Source organism: Callithrix jacchus, chromosome 1, assembly GCF_049354715.1.
Source record: "Callithrix jacchus isolate 240 chromosome 1, calJac240_pri, whole genome shotgun sequence".
NCBI classification, from domain to species: Eukaryota; Metazoa; Chordata; class Mammalia; order Primates; family Cebidae; genus Callithrix; species Callithrix jacchus.
In genome coordinates this window covers 70411806-70426109 of record NC_133502.1, presented here as the reverse complement: position 1 = coordinate 70426109, position 14304 = coordinate 70411806, and the positions used below count along the sequence as shown (strand labels likewise).

The window sequence follows — 14304 nt, the reverse complement described above, 5'->3', positions numbered from 1 at the left end:
AAAATTTTTTTATTTTTAAATTTTTATCTAGGTATTTATATATTTATTTAAAGACTGTGTCATGAGACTTGCTGTGGGGGGCTAGGCAAACAGGTACCTCTTTCATATTCATTTTACTGCGTTGCATACTTTAGGTATAGATTGGAATTGCTGTAGTATATGATAATTTCATTTTAAATTATTTGAAAACATGATATTTCTTATGATGGCTGTACTTTTTTTCTCATCAACAACTTACATGAGTTTCAGTTTCTTTACATCATCAATATAGTGTTTTTTAAAAAATTTATAGTGTCCATTCTAATCTATGTAAGGTAATTTTGTTTTATATTGTGATTTTGTTTTTTATTTTCCTAAAATTATTAATTTTGTGCAACCTTTCAAATGGTTCTTCCCATTTGTATATGTTTTTTATTAAAACTTAGTTTAATCACTTGGTCCCTTTCTTTCTTTCTTTCTTTTTCTGTCTTTCTTTCTTTCTTTCTTTCTTCTTTCTTTCTTTCTTTCTTTCTTTTTTTGTTTGGTAGAATATCTCTCTTCTTGCCCATGCTGGAGTGCAATGATGCAATCTTGGCTCATGGCAAACTCTGCCTTCTGGATTCAAAAAATTCTCCTGCCTCAGTCTCATGAGTAGCTGGGATTACAGGGATGTGCAACCACACCCAGCTAATTTTGTATTTTTAGTAGAGATGGGGTTTTGCCATGTTGGTCAGGGTGATCTGAAACTCCTGACTTGAGGTGATCTGCCCACCTTTACTTCCCAAACTTCTGGGATTAAGGTGTGAGCCACCACTCCTGGTTCATTTGTCCATTTCTAAATCAACTAATTCAATTTAATGTTACAAGAGTATATTTTAAACTGGTTAAAAAAAATGACTTCAGTTGCATAGAAAAATTTGTCATTATATTTCAATTTATTTGTTTAGCTTCTTAATTTTTTTACATTTTTTTCTTTTTTTTTAATCACCTCCACAATTTGTTTATTTTTATTGGTCCAAGCCTTTTCTTGATATTCTTATCTTCTGATTTTATTTAGATGTCTTTTTTTTATTTTTCTGATTGAGCATAATATGGATTATCTGATAATTTGAAAGTTAACATATACAACTTTATTTTTATTGTTGCTTTTTCAAAATGTTTGATCTTTTTGATTGGACCATGTTGCCCTAATACTTTATATACGTTGCAGTCTTTGGTTGAGAGTTAGAAATTAGCAGAAAACTACATTTCACGATCTTTATGCTGCAGCTCTTTCTTTCCTGGCATAGTTTGAAACCAATTATCTTGGCTAGAGATTCTGGGAGTCTTTCAAACATGTTCTCAGGATGTGTCTTGTGTGCAACTTTGTATTTCTTTTTCAGTTAAAAGACCTCTCCCTGTTTCTTCTTACCAGTCAGTAACTACTTTCCACACCTGTTTTCCGTCCCTGGTACGGGTGACCTCCTGCTGTTGTAACATTCACTTTTGATCTCAGAAAACTTAAAGCTGTCATTTCGAAGTATACCATCATTGTCTTCAGCAACTTCTGTCATGAAAGACAGAAGGCCCCCATCAGCCAAAAGTAAAGATATAGGTGCCAGTATATTTCTCGTCTTTTGCAATATAAGCCAGAAGTTGACAGTTTACTCCAAAGACACCATGTTCTTCTATGGGGGATGAGGAAGGGCTGTGTTAGATAAATAGTAGACTTTTCTTTCTATATAGTTTTTGGCATTGTGCTCACCTGGCTTACTTTATTTATAAATTTCCAACAAAGATATTTTGATCACTGTTTTTGTTACATTTATACACGTATGAAGAAATTATGGCCTGTGGTAGTTTGATATGCCATTTTGCTAATGTACTTTGTATGATTTTATATATTTGATTTGTAACGTATATTTAACTAAGTCTAGTAAGTGGAGTAACTTGCAATTTTTATGTCTTTCAGTTACATATTCTTATCTTACCCAAGACCTTCAGCCAGAGAAGGGCATAAAAGATTCACTTCAAAAAGTAATAATACCAATAAGACATGGAAAAAGTAATACCAAGAAGATATGTGGACATGAGAATTTACAATTTAAAAAATGCTGTGAAAGTGTGGGTGAGTGCGAGGTGCACAAAGGAGGTTATAATGAAGTTAACCAATGTTTGTCAACTACCCAAAACAAAATATTTCAGACTTATAAATGTGTCAAAGTCTTTGGTAAACTTTCAAATTCCAACAGACATAAGACAGGACATACTGGAAAGAAACATTTCCAATGTAAAAAGTATGGCAAATCATTTTGCATGCTTTCACACCTCAGTCAACTTCAGATAATTCATAGTAGTGAAAATGCCTACAAATGTGAAGAATGTGGCAGATCCTTTAACTGCTCCTCAACGCTTACTAAACATAAAAGAATTCATACTGGAGAGAAACCCTACAGATGTGAGGAATGTGGCAAAGCTTTTAGCTGGTCCTCAACCCTTACTAAACATAGGAGAATTCATACTGGAGAGAAACCCTACGGATGTGAAGAATGTGGCAAAGCCTTTAGCCGCTCCTCAACCCTTGCCAACCACAAGAGAATTCACACTGGAGAGAGACCCTACAAATGTGAAGAATGTGGCAAAGCCTTTAGCTTATCCTCAACCCTCACTTACCACAAAAGAATTCATACTGGAGAGAAACCCTACACATGTGAAGAATGTGGCAAAGCCTTTAACTCCTCCTCAACCCTTAAGAAACATAAGAGAATTCATACTGGAGAGAAACCGTACAAATGTAAAGAATGTGGAAAAGCCTTTACCTTCTCCTCAACTCTCGATACTCATAAGAGGATTCATACTGAAGAGAAACCCTACAAATGTGAAGAATGTGGCAAAGCTTTTAAGTGGTCCTCAGGTCTTGCTAATCACAAGAAAATTCATACTGGAGAGAAACCCTACAAATATGAATAATGTGGCAAAGTCCAGCTCTCAGGCCTTATAATACGTAATATAATTTATACTGGAAAAAATCACTGCAAGTGTGGAGAATGTGGGCAAGCCTTTAACCAGCTCCAAACCTTTATTGTACACAAGATAATTCAGATTGGACAAAAATCATATACATATAAAAAAAGTAACACAGCCTTTAAAACCAGCCCTCAAACCTTAATGAATCTAAGAAATTTATGTTAAAAAAATTTTATTTTGAGATGGAGTCTTTGTCACCCAGGCTGGAGTGCATTGGCACAATCTCAGCTCACTGCAACTTCCGTCTCCCGGGTTAAAGCGATGCTCCTGCCTCAGCCTCCTGAGTAGATGGGATTACAGGTGTGTACCACCATACTGGCTGACTTTTGTATTTTTAATAGAAAACCCCATCTTTACTAAAAATACAAAAATTATTTTTTAAAATGTGGCAAAGCCTTTAACTGGTTCTCCGTCCTTATTAATTAAAAAATGGTATACTGGAGAGAAACTCTACATACATAAAAAATGTGACAGAGCATTTAACCACACCTCAAACTTTTCTAAAAGAGAAATCAAACAGAGAAACTCTGGAAATGTGTTAAATGTGTCAAGGCCTTTATGGTTGTCACACATTATGGTAGGTAAGATAATTCATACTGAAGAATACTCGTAAAAATATGGAGAATATTGCAAAACTTTTAACAAATTCTCACACCTTATTGCACAGGAAAGCATTTATACTAGATTAAAACTGTACAAATACAAAGAATGTGAAAGCCATTAATATATGCTCACATCTTACTCAATATCAGAAAGTTTGTACTTAATGAAAGCACTCTAGGCCAGGCATGGTGGCTCACATGTATAATCCCAACACTTTGAGAGGCCAAGGCAGGTGAATCCTGAGGTCAGGAGTAGAAGACCAGTGTGGTCAACAAGGTAAAACACCATCTCTACTAAAAATACAAAAATTAGTTGGGCGTGGTGGTGTGCACCTGTAATTCCAGTTGCTGGGGAGGCTGAGACAGGAGAATTGCTTGAATCTGGCAGGCAGAGGTTGCCGTGAGCCAAGATTGAGCCAATACACTGCAGCCTGGGTGACAGAGCAAGACTCCATCTCAGGGGAAAAAAAGCATTAGAAATATGACTATAAAAAGACCTTTCAGAATATGTAGGCCTTTAAAGACTATTTACTCTGAAGACAAGCATCACAAACATAAAGAGGATTGTAGTACCTTTATTTGTATTACAGATTTTATTGTATATGTTTTATATTAAAGGGAAACCCTGAAGCAGATGCCCAAACTTTGTTGAGAATTTATATTTGAGAGAAAGCCTAAAATTCTAATGAATGTGAAAAACATTTGTTTACAAACTACAGTTTAGAAAATACCCATTTATACTAATTTCTGCAGATGCAGTAAATGGGAAAAATATATTTATTCAAAAATTGTCTATATATACATTTGAGGATTTCAGAGTAGAAAGAAGGAAGGCACTGCAGTCAGTGTCAGACATTACTCTAAATCAGAGTGCTGAGTATCAAAAAATCCAAAGCTAACACTATATACATTTTAAAGAAGCAGATTTTTTTTAGAGATTTATAATTACATTCAAGGTATGCTTCTTTTTATGTAAGAAAATTATATATTTTCTAAAAAGCAAATAATGTAACTCAATCTCAAGTATCTTCATGTTGATTCTTCTCATCGTTTATATAAAAGTATTTACTTTTTGCTTCAGAGATATTAGAGGTTGTTTTTTATTAGGTGTCCATTCTTCATGAGCTTTTCTGTGGAAGACTAAGGACATTAAGTTGTAAGTTGCATAATAAAAACCTAAATGGAGAGGCTCTTTGTGGTTGACTTGTAACACTGTGTTAGTGATGTATAAGGCAGGTGTTCTGTAGAATCCTGAGTAATATTTTGAATTCTAGTGAAAGGAAAACCTTTGACTGTTAGTAGTAAATTATTTTATCAATTGTACCTGTATTATAAACTATCCAGTCTGTAAAGAAAAATTTTAAAATAAATAAATAAATAAATATTGTCCCTGTATGTAATAAAATGCAATAAATTTAATTTTTTTCAAGATCATGTGTGAACTCAATTTTTCATTAAACAAAGTTGTTTTGATGTGTTGAAACTATTGTGTTTTGAATGACGTATTAATTTACCATGAACTTTAATGTGTCGCTTCTTACTTGAGGTTCTAAGGAAGAGATGGTAATGACATGCTGTTTGTTAATGTAGGACAGTGACATCTCTAGTAAGGTCTTCTTTGCCAGTGTTTTGTTTGTTTTGTTTTTTGTTTGTTTGTTTTGAGACAGAGTTTTGCTCTGTCACCCAGGCTGGAGTGTAGTGCCACGGTCTCGGCTCACTACAACCTCCACCTCCTGGGTCCAAGTGCTTCTCCTGCCTCAGCCTCCTAAGTATGTGGGATTAGAGGCACCTGCCACCACACCTGGCTAATTTTTGTATTTTTAGTAGAAACAGGGTTTCACCATGTTGTCCAGGCGGGTCTTGAACTCCTGACATCAGGTGATCCACCCACCTCAGAGTTCTAAAGTGCTGGGATTACAGGCATGAGCCACCAGGCCTGGCCTGCCAGTGTTTTTAAATTGCAAACAAGTTGAAGAATTTTGTTCTCATAAGTCAAATTTATATTATTTTTCACCTTAATTTTTTTTTAATTTTTGTGGGTAGATAGTGTGCGTACACACTTATGGCATTGATGCGATATTTTAACGGGCATACAATATTTAATTATTACAGCTGAGTAAATGAGGTATTTATCACCTTGAGCATGTGTTTGTTTTTTATATCACAATCCCTTTATACAATTTTAGTTATTTCAATATGTGCAATTGAATTATTAACTACCAGGTCATTTTTAGAGTCATAAAATTACATGGGAATAATTAATATCCATACATTTCTGAGTGTTGATGAAATATTCTAAAAAGTTTCTTGTATACATTTTTTGTACGTGTGGCCTCTGCTGGCAAATTAAAACAGACTTTTAGTTTTGGTTTACATAGAGTTACATATGCAAATCTATTACTCTAAAGATATACACGCTGGGCACAGTGGCTCATGCCTGTACTCTCAGCACTTTGGGAGGTAAAGGTGGGTGGATCATTTGAGGTCTGAAGTTCAAAACCAACCTGGCCAACATGGTGAGTCCCCATCTCTACTAAAAATCCAAAAAAAATTAAAAATCTTGGTGTGGTGGTGCGTACCTGCCTTTCCCAAGGCAGGAGAATCCTTTGAACCTGGGAGGCGGAGGTTGCAGTGAGCCGAAATGGCACCATTGCTCTCCAGCCTGGGTGACAGAGTGAGACACTGCCTCAAAAAATATATATATATAACTTAGGTGTAAGAAAGTCATGTAACAAGTGACGGTGTTTGTGTGTGAGTTTGCATGCATTTTCAGAAGAAAAGAACAATATGTGAAATGAAAAAGACCATTTTCATACGGTGGATAATTAGAAACCTGTAAACCTCCGAGATTCTGAAAAAAATTCTGAGTAAATTAAACCTCGTTTCTGTATAAATTACTCATTCTCTGGTAGTATCTTTATTGTAGTGTGAAGACAGATTAATATAGAAAATCAATACTGGGAGTTTGGGGCACTGCTATAAAGATTGTTGAAAATGTGGAAAAGACTTTGGAGTTGGGTAATAAGCAGACCTTGAAACAATTTAAAGCACTCAGATGTGGGAACGTTTGGAACGTTCTTGACACTTGTCGAATGCTTTGGACCAAATGCTAATAGTGGTATGGATGATAAAGTCCAGGTTGAGGTGGTCTCAGATGGAGATGAGAAACTTATGTTTAAAATGGAAGCAGAATATAAAAGTTTGCAAAACTTGCAGCCTGATCATGATGTAGAAAATAAAAACCCAATTTTTGGAAAGAAATTCAAGCCACTGCAAAATTTGCAGAAATAAATAGGAGTTGAATGTTAATAGCCAAGACAATGGGGAAAATGTCTTCACATCATGTCAAAGATCCGAGGCAGGTCCTTCCATCACAGGCCAGGAGCCTTAGGAGGAAACAATGGTTTCACAGTTGAGGCCCAGGGCCCCCCTGTTCTATGAAGCCTTGGGACTTGGTGCCCTGCATCCTAGCTACTCCAGATCCAGCTGTGGCTAAAAGGGGCCAAGGTACAGCTTGGGTTATTTCTTCAGAAAGTGCAATCCTCAAGCGTTGGTGGCTTCTGTGTGTTGACTAGGGCAATGCGGAAGAGAAATGGGGGTTGGAGCCCTCATGCAGAGTCCCCACTGAAGCTGCTTACTGGAGTTGTGAGAAGGCCACTATACTCCAGACCCCAGAAAGACAAATCCACCATGAGCTTGCACTGTGCACCTGGAAAAGCCACAGGCACTCAATTCCAGTCCGTAAAGGCGCTGCCCAAGGCCATGAGGGCCCCTCTTGCATCAGTGGGCCCTGGTTGTGAGACATGGAGTCAAATGAGATCGTCTCAGAGCTTTAAGATTTAATGATTGCCCCATTGCATGGAGCCTGTAGCTCCTTGGTTTGGGCCAATTTCTCTTATTTGAAATTGGAGAATTTAATGCCTGTACCCCCATTGTCTCTTCGAAGTAACTAACTTGCTTTTACTCTACACGCTTATAGGTAGCAGGGAATTGCTTTGTCTCAGATGAGACTTTGGACTTAGACTTTTGGATTAATGCTAAAATAAACTAAGACTTTGGGAAAGCATGTTTGGTTTTGAAATATAAAAAGGACAAGAGATTTGGAAGGGGCCAGGGGCAGAATGATACCCATGATGGTTGCATGACAGTGAGTTGTCATGAGATCGGATGGTTTTGTAAGTGGTAATTCTTTCTGCTCTCCAACTCTCCTGCCACCTAGTGAAGAAGATAACCTGCTTTTCCTTCACCATCTGCCGTTATTGTAAGGTTCTTGAGGCCTCCCCAGCTATGTGGAACTGTGAGTCAATTAAACTTCCTTTTATCATAAAGTATTCAGTCTTGGGTAGTATCTTTGTAGTGGTGTAGTAAGAGACTAGTGCACAAATATAAGATGGGGCTATCTGTATACTAGATACTTCATAATCATCCATAATTATTATTGCTTGAGTTTCTTTGTAACTCTCAGTCACAGGTAGAAAATATTCATGGTGAAAAAATAATACTGACTCAGCATGTGCAGAGGACATCTACTCCTTGGCTGCAAAATGGCCTCTCTGAATTTAAATAAAAGTTCTGCTTTTTAAATTTTCTCATTATCTTTTGTTTTGTGTCTTTTTATGTTTATCCCAATGATGTATCCATCACAGCCCTCCCCACTTTTTCTATGTTATGACTACAGTTTTCTCACTGTTCTCTCTGTGCCATGTCATTTCATACAGCACTCTGTAGGTTCTGATGAGAAGGTTGGAATGTTTTAATATGGTGAAAAACTGTGTTAAACGTGGGAGTGTGAGCTATGTACAGCTTCTCAATGTAACGTCCAGATCGGTTCACTGAGCTCAGAGGCACACACTGTCCACAGGTGAGAAGATGAAATCAGATAGTACTGTGTGTCTTTGTAATAAAATTTTTAATTAGATTGTAAGACAAAGGATAGCATATACAAAATTAGTTAGAAAGCATATCTTAGAAATTAGATTTATAGGAGAGTTAATATTAAGGGATAATTATTAAATGTAATTTTAATGATATATTTATAGCACGACTCATGTTTTCATGCAGAATCTTGTATTTTTGAGGATGAGTGTTAAATGTTGCAAATAAAATGAGCTCTGTGGATTTAAAACTTATGGTAATATTTCTTTTTCATATTAATGTTACAATATTGAGGGATTTTTCTATTATTTTATGTTTTTTTTTAGTGGGTGAGATTCACAGTCTATAATTTTTACAATTAGTCACAGATGTAGCCAACATTTTGGTCATTTTCTCTGGGAAAATTTTGGAGATTATGGCAGCTTTTGGATTAAAACATTTACTCAGTTATTTTTCATGCAAAGATGTTTATTATGTTCACAGAGTTACCAATCATGTGACAGGTAGCAACACCTGATTTTTAGTGTCTTCCATTACTTGCCATCAGCAGTAGAAACTAAAGGTCCCCAAGTTGAAAGTAAAAGCCCTATTATTTTGCTTTTCTCTTGATAACCTGTCTTTTGTTTTAGGGTTTTCTGTCAAGACGCTTATGGTAAGGAGAAAGGGGATCTCCCCCACACCAGCTCCCAATTAAAATCCTGAACACCAAGTTCGAGTGAGCTTCCCTGCTTCTGTATGACATGAACACAAATCTCTCATGCATTGTTCCCAGGAGATTTAAACATCATCTGTAAAATTCTTCGGAGAGAGGAGATGATGAGAAGCCTGCACCTGGTCTCTCCTGGACCTTGGACCTTGCTCTATGTACTTTTTTCTGCTGCAGATTTTTTTCTTTTTCAGATCTAGACCTGCAGACTATTGCTGACTTCTTTTTTTTTTTTTTTTTTTTTTGAGACGGAGTCTCACTCTGTCACCCAGGCTGGAGTGCAGTGGCCCAACCTCAGCTCACTGCAACCTCCACGTCCCAGGTTCAAGTGATTCTCATGCCTCAGCTTCTCAAGTAGATGGGATTACAGGCACCTGCCACCACAGCCAGCTAATTTTTGTATTTTTAGTATAGATGAGGTTTTGCTATGTTGGCCAGGCTGGTCTTGATCTCTTGACCTTAGGTGATCCACCCACATTGGCCTCCCAAAGTGCTAGGATTACAGGTGTGAGCCACCAGCCCATGAATACAGACAGTAGCCACCAACTCCCTTGTCATAACACACACACACACACACAGTCTCCATTCCACCATTTGTCTTTTATTTTTGCTGCTTTTTAAAAGGAGCTAATTTGTAAAAAGTCGGCATTGTAAAATTTGTTTTTTCCTCTCTGTAGAGGTCCTAAGTATGTGTGAGGGTTTTGTTCTTTTTATTCCTTTTATAAGCTAAACACATTATTTTTTTTAACTCAAGTTCCACACTTATTTTTTACATAAGCTCACAAGGGAAAAACATGGGACTATATGGAGTAAAATGTTGTGATAACCCGTTTTTTGCCAGCTAAAACTTACTCTCTCTTTCTCAGACTAAAAGCTGTCCAGGCTTTATGTTAGCTTCTTGAGCCAGACAGACTCCATCTTAGCTTCTCCATTTTAGTGATTTTCCCACCATTAAGTTTGTAACTATAGTATGTAGGTGGGGCAGGCTGACACTGGGCACCTCCAGGAATGAATTCGTTGGTAAGAGGCCGAGCTAAGTGGTACCAGCAGAGCCTGGGAATGCAGGTGCTGTCGAGCGCCCAGAGCCCCCATTATCTGTAAGTTGTGTGTCCTTCATGACAGCTTTACCCCTCGCACCTGGCACTGTTTTATTTCTCATATACTAGTTTATCTTTTAACTTTTCGCTTACTCTGCTTCTGTGAAAAATTTGCTTCAGCCAGGTTCCCCCTCCCTTTTAAAACTAGTGTATAAAAGACCACCTAACTGGCTGGGCGTGGTGGCTCACACCAGTAATCCAAGCACTTTGGAGGCCAAGGCGGGTGGATCACCTGAGGTCAGGAGTTCAAGACCAGCCTGAGCAACACGGTGAAACCCTGTCTTAAATTAAAAAAAAAAAAAAAAAAAGACCACCTAACTTTTTCTTAGGGGCTAAGGGAATTTTGGGTGTCAGCCACCTCTCATTCACCAGCATAATAAAGGACTCATAATTCAATCTCAGAGTGTGCTGCATTCCTTGACTCGCTCGGGTACAACAGTGTGAGGGCCCTTCAACTCCTTTTTTTTTTGAGATCGAGTTTGACTCTTGTTGCCCAGGCTGGAGTGCAGTGGCATGATCTCAGCTCACCGCAACCTCTGCCTCCCAGGTTCAAGCGATTCACCTGTCTCAGTCTCCCGAGTAGCTGGGATTACAGGCATGCACCACTATGCCTGGCAAATTTGTATTTTTAGTAGAGATGGGGTTTCTCCATGTTGGTCAGGCTGGTCTCGAACTCCAGCCTCAGGTGATCCACCTACCTCAGGCTCCCAAAGTGCTGGGATTACAGGCATGAGCCACTGTGCCCTGCCTCAACTCCTCTTTCACCCTACTTTCCTCCCTGGAAGAATTCCTTGGCATGCATTGTTCTCTATGCATTTACAAGCATATACAATCAATATAAACACATACATAGTTAACATAACACACACCACACTATGTGCATTGTTCTGCAATGTTCTTTTTTTAGATTTTTTTCTTTTATTTTTTAAACTTATTCCTTTTTTCATTTTTTATTTTATTTTTATTTTTGAGACAAGCTCTCACTCTGGTGCCCAGGCTGGAGTGCAATGGCGCAATCTTGGCTCACTGCAGCCTCTGCATCTCAGGCTCAAGTAATCCTCCCACTTCAGCCTCCCAAGTAGCTGGGAGTAAAGGTGTGTGCCACCCTGCCTGTCTAACTTTTATATTTTTGTAGAGATGGGATTTCACCATGTTGCCCAGGCTGGTTTTGAACTCCCGGGCTTGAGCAATGCACTCGCTCTGGCCTCCTGAACTGTTGGGATTACAGGCGTGAGCCACGGCACTGGCCTGCAACATTCTTCATCATGGAAAGTCTTAGAGATCTTTTTCTGTCTGTATGCTTCAGGGAAGTAATACACCAAGTTACTCTATTTAACAGCAGCACAGTATTTCATTGTATGATCTACATAATATATTTGACTACATCCCTAGTGAACACTTCAGCTGTACCCATTTCTCTTAATTATAAACAGTAGTACAATTAATGTCTTTGTACACACAACCCTGTGGGCCTGTCTAGTAGTACTTCTGCAGGACAGATACTGGAATGGAATCTCTGAGTCACAGAGTGAGCGCATTTGAAAGGTTGGTAGGTATGGACAAACACCCCTTCAAAATATCTCCCTCAATTTTGTAACAGGTGCCTTCCGTTTTGGGCTTTCCTCAACACTTTGTATCATCAATATATTTTTCTTCATTTGAATTCTATTATTATTTGAGAGCTTAAACTTTTTTGTTTGTTATTGGTCATCCTTTTTTTTGAGACAGAGTCTTGCTCTGTCGCCCAGGCTGGCGTGCAGTGGTGCAATCTCGGCTCACTGCAACCTCCGCCTCCTGGGTTCAAGCAGTTCTCCTGCCTCAGCCTCCCAAGTAGCTGGGACTACAGGCATGTGCCACCACGCCTGGCTGATTTTTGTATTTTTAGTAGAGACAGGGTTTCATCATGTTGCCCAGGCTGGTCTCAAACTCTGACTTCAGGTGATCTGCCTGCCTCAGCCTCCCAAAGTGCTGGGATTACAGGCAAGAGCCACCTCTCCTGTCCGGTCATCTGTATTTCTTCTATAAATTGCCTGTTCCCTTTGGTGCTCTCGAGTGCTGCCTCTCAGTCTCTCTCAATCTCTCTCTCTCGTTATTAACAAAGGTTATATGGACATCATTTTATGTCCATATGTTTATAATGGACATCAATCCTCTGTCTTTCATACTTTATGTGGTGCAAATGTTATCTTCAAATCTCTCACTTATTTTTAGCCGTTTGTTCTTTTCAAACACAGCAATTTTAAATTGTGATATAATCAAAGAATAAATCTTTGCCAGAGGGTTTGTGTCCTGCCACAGGAGGGCAAGCATGCTTTATACTTAATCATAAATACATGAATATTATCTTAACTTGTGATTTTTATAAACCAGGGTTTACTACTCTCCACTTGTTAGATGACAGTCCATTTTAGTTGAGATTTACTTTTCTCTTTTCAATGATTCAATTTTTTTCTATTAAATAGGTGGACATCATGTCTCTTAATCTTTTTTCTCTCTTGATTTCTATTTTCGTACTTTGCCCTGCAAGTCACATTATACTCTTGTTCCTGTAAACCATTATATATCATGAACTAGTGTGGGTGAAATAGACATTACGACTATGTCCTAGACACAATTTTTCTGTTAAATAGCCATGTGACTTTGGACAGGTATTTAGCATATTTATATTAGAAAGTTGAGACTGAATTATTTCTTAGTACTTTCAGAATGAGCCTGTAGGGTTTTAAAGTCTCACACATGGGTCTACATTCAGGCTGAAACCCAGACACATACAAGCCTGGAGTTCGTATGGAATATTAAAAATGAAACTGGGAATGAGAGAAGCTATACAGCATTTGTTTGAATGCTAATAAATTGTGAAAGCACTGTTTCCTGGATACTGGGATTACTGCATAAGAATACCACAATTCAACAAAGAATGGAGTTCCCTATAGAACTCTTTAGCCTGGCTCTAACCAATACACTCTAGGCTGAAAAAAAAGGCAGAATAGGTATTAGAAAAGGAAGCTGAGGAGATTTCAGAAGTGGAAAAGATCCCTTGTTCCAGAGTCTTACATAGGTATAATTGTTATTTTAATATTAATCTAGACTCAGTGGCAGAATTGTGACAACTCTGTGAACACGACTCCTGACCACACAGCTGGTTGTTCAGTGAATTCACTTCTTTGAAGGGTCCTCTTGCTCTCATTCGATACTGTTTTCTGTGTGCAGCCTCCCTCTGTGTAAGTCTGTCTACCTCTCTGAATTTAATGTGCTGTGACATGGGCTTGTTCAGGAGAGGAGAGGCTGTACTCAGACACAGAAAGCAAGCTCCACATGAGACAGTGCCTTCACTGCTTTCCCCCTGCTAGGAGACTGTGAGAAAACCTCCCCGGAAAGAACTGATGGAGTGAGAAAGCACACAGGCCACCTGAACAGGATGTAAGAAGAAGGTGAATTCAGAAACAATTCTTCCTGAGCAAACACCTCTAGCTCTATCTCCTCCCCACATATCCCCACTGTGGAGGGAAACTAATTTAACAAGATAGAATCATTTCCTCTGAACAGTGGTGCAAATATTCCTACAGGACTTTATTAAGACAACCTCCAAGTACTCATCAGGACAGTGAAAGGGAAAAATCCTGCTGTGGCCTTTCTACCCACAACATTACTGCAATTAAAGACATTAAAGAAGATGCCAATATCAAAGCAGACAGGTCACGTTAGAAGCACACCAGGCATCTGCCCATGCCCAGCACCACATTTTTAAAGGAGATTCCATTATTTTTCCAAGGGTGCTGAAAAGGGGCTGCAGGATATGCAGGTTAAATTGAAAAGGCCTTACAAGTACCTTAGGAGGTTAACGGTGTCATCTGAAGCCAGGTTCCTTTCGGTTATAGAGTCAACATTCTGTTGGAATTTGATGAGGTCTGTAGGGATGTTTGCAAAGGGGAAGTGTGACTGGCCCTCTAACTTGGCAGCTATTTGGCATCCCGTGCAGAGCTTGTAGAACGTTCTTTATTTTCCAGTGGATCTGGTGTTCCTAAAGCAATAGGAACTC

General features: G+C 38.4%; 1 protein-coding gene across 3 annotated transcripts in view; it reads left to right on the top strand.

Annotated features, from left to right (window-relative positions):
- Window positions 1-5016, top strand: part of LOC100391263 (uncharacterized) — a 119768-nt gene extending 114752 nt beyond the window's left edge. For all 3 annotated transcript variants that reach the window (XM_017971980.4, XM_078364684.1, XM_078364678.1), the window contains one exon: window positions 1931-5016. In XM_017971980.4, coding sequence (XP_017827469.1) covers window positions 1931-2928 — 998 coding nt within the window. In that variant the 3' untranslated portion in view covers window positions 2929-5016. The remainder of the gene's footprint in view (window positions 1-1930) is intronic.
- The last annotated feature ends 9288 nt before the right edge of the window (window positions 5017-14304 follow it).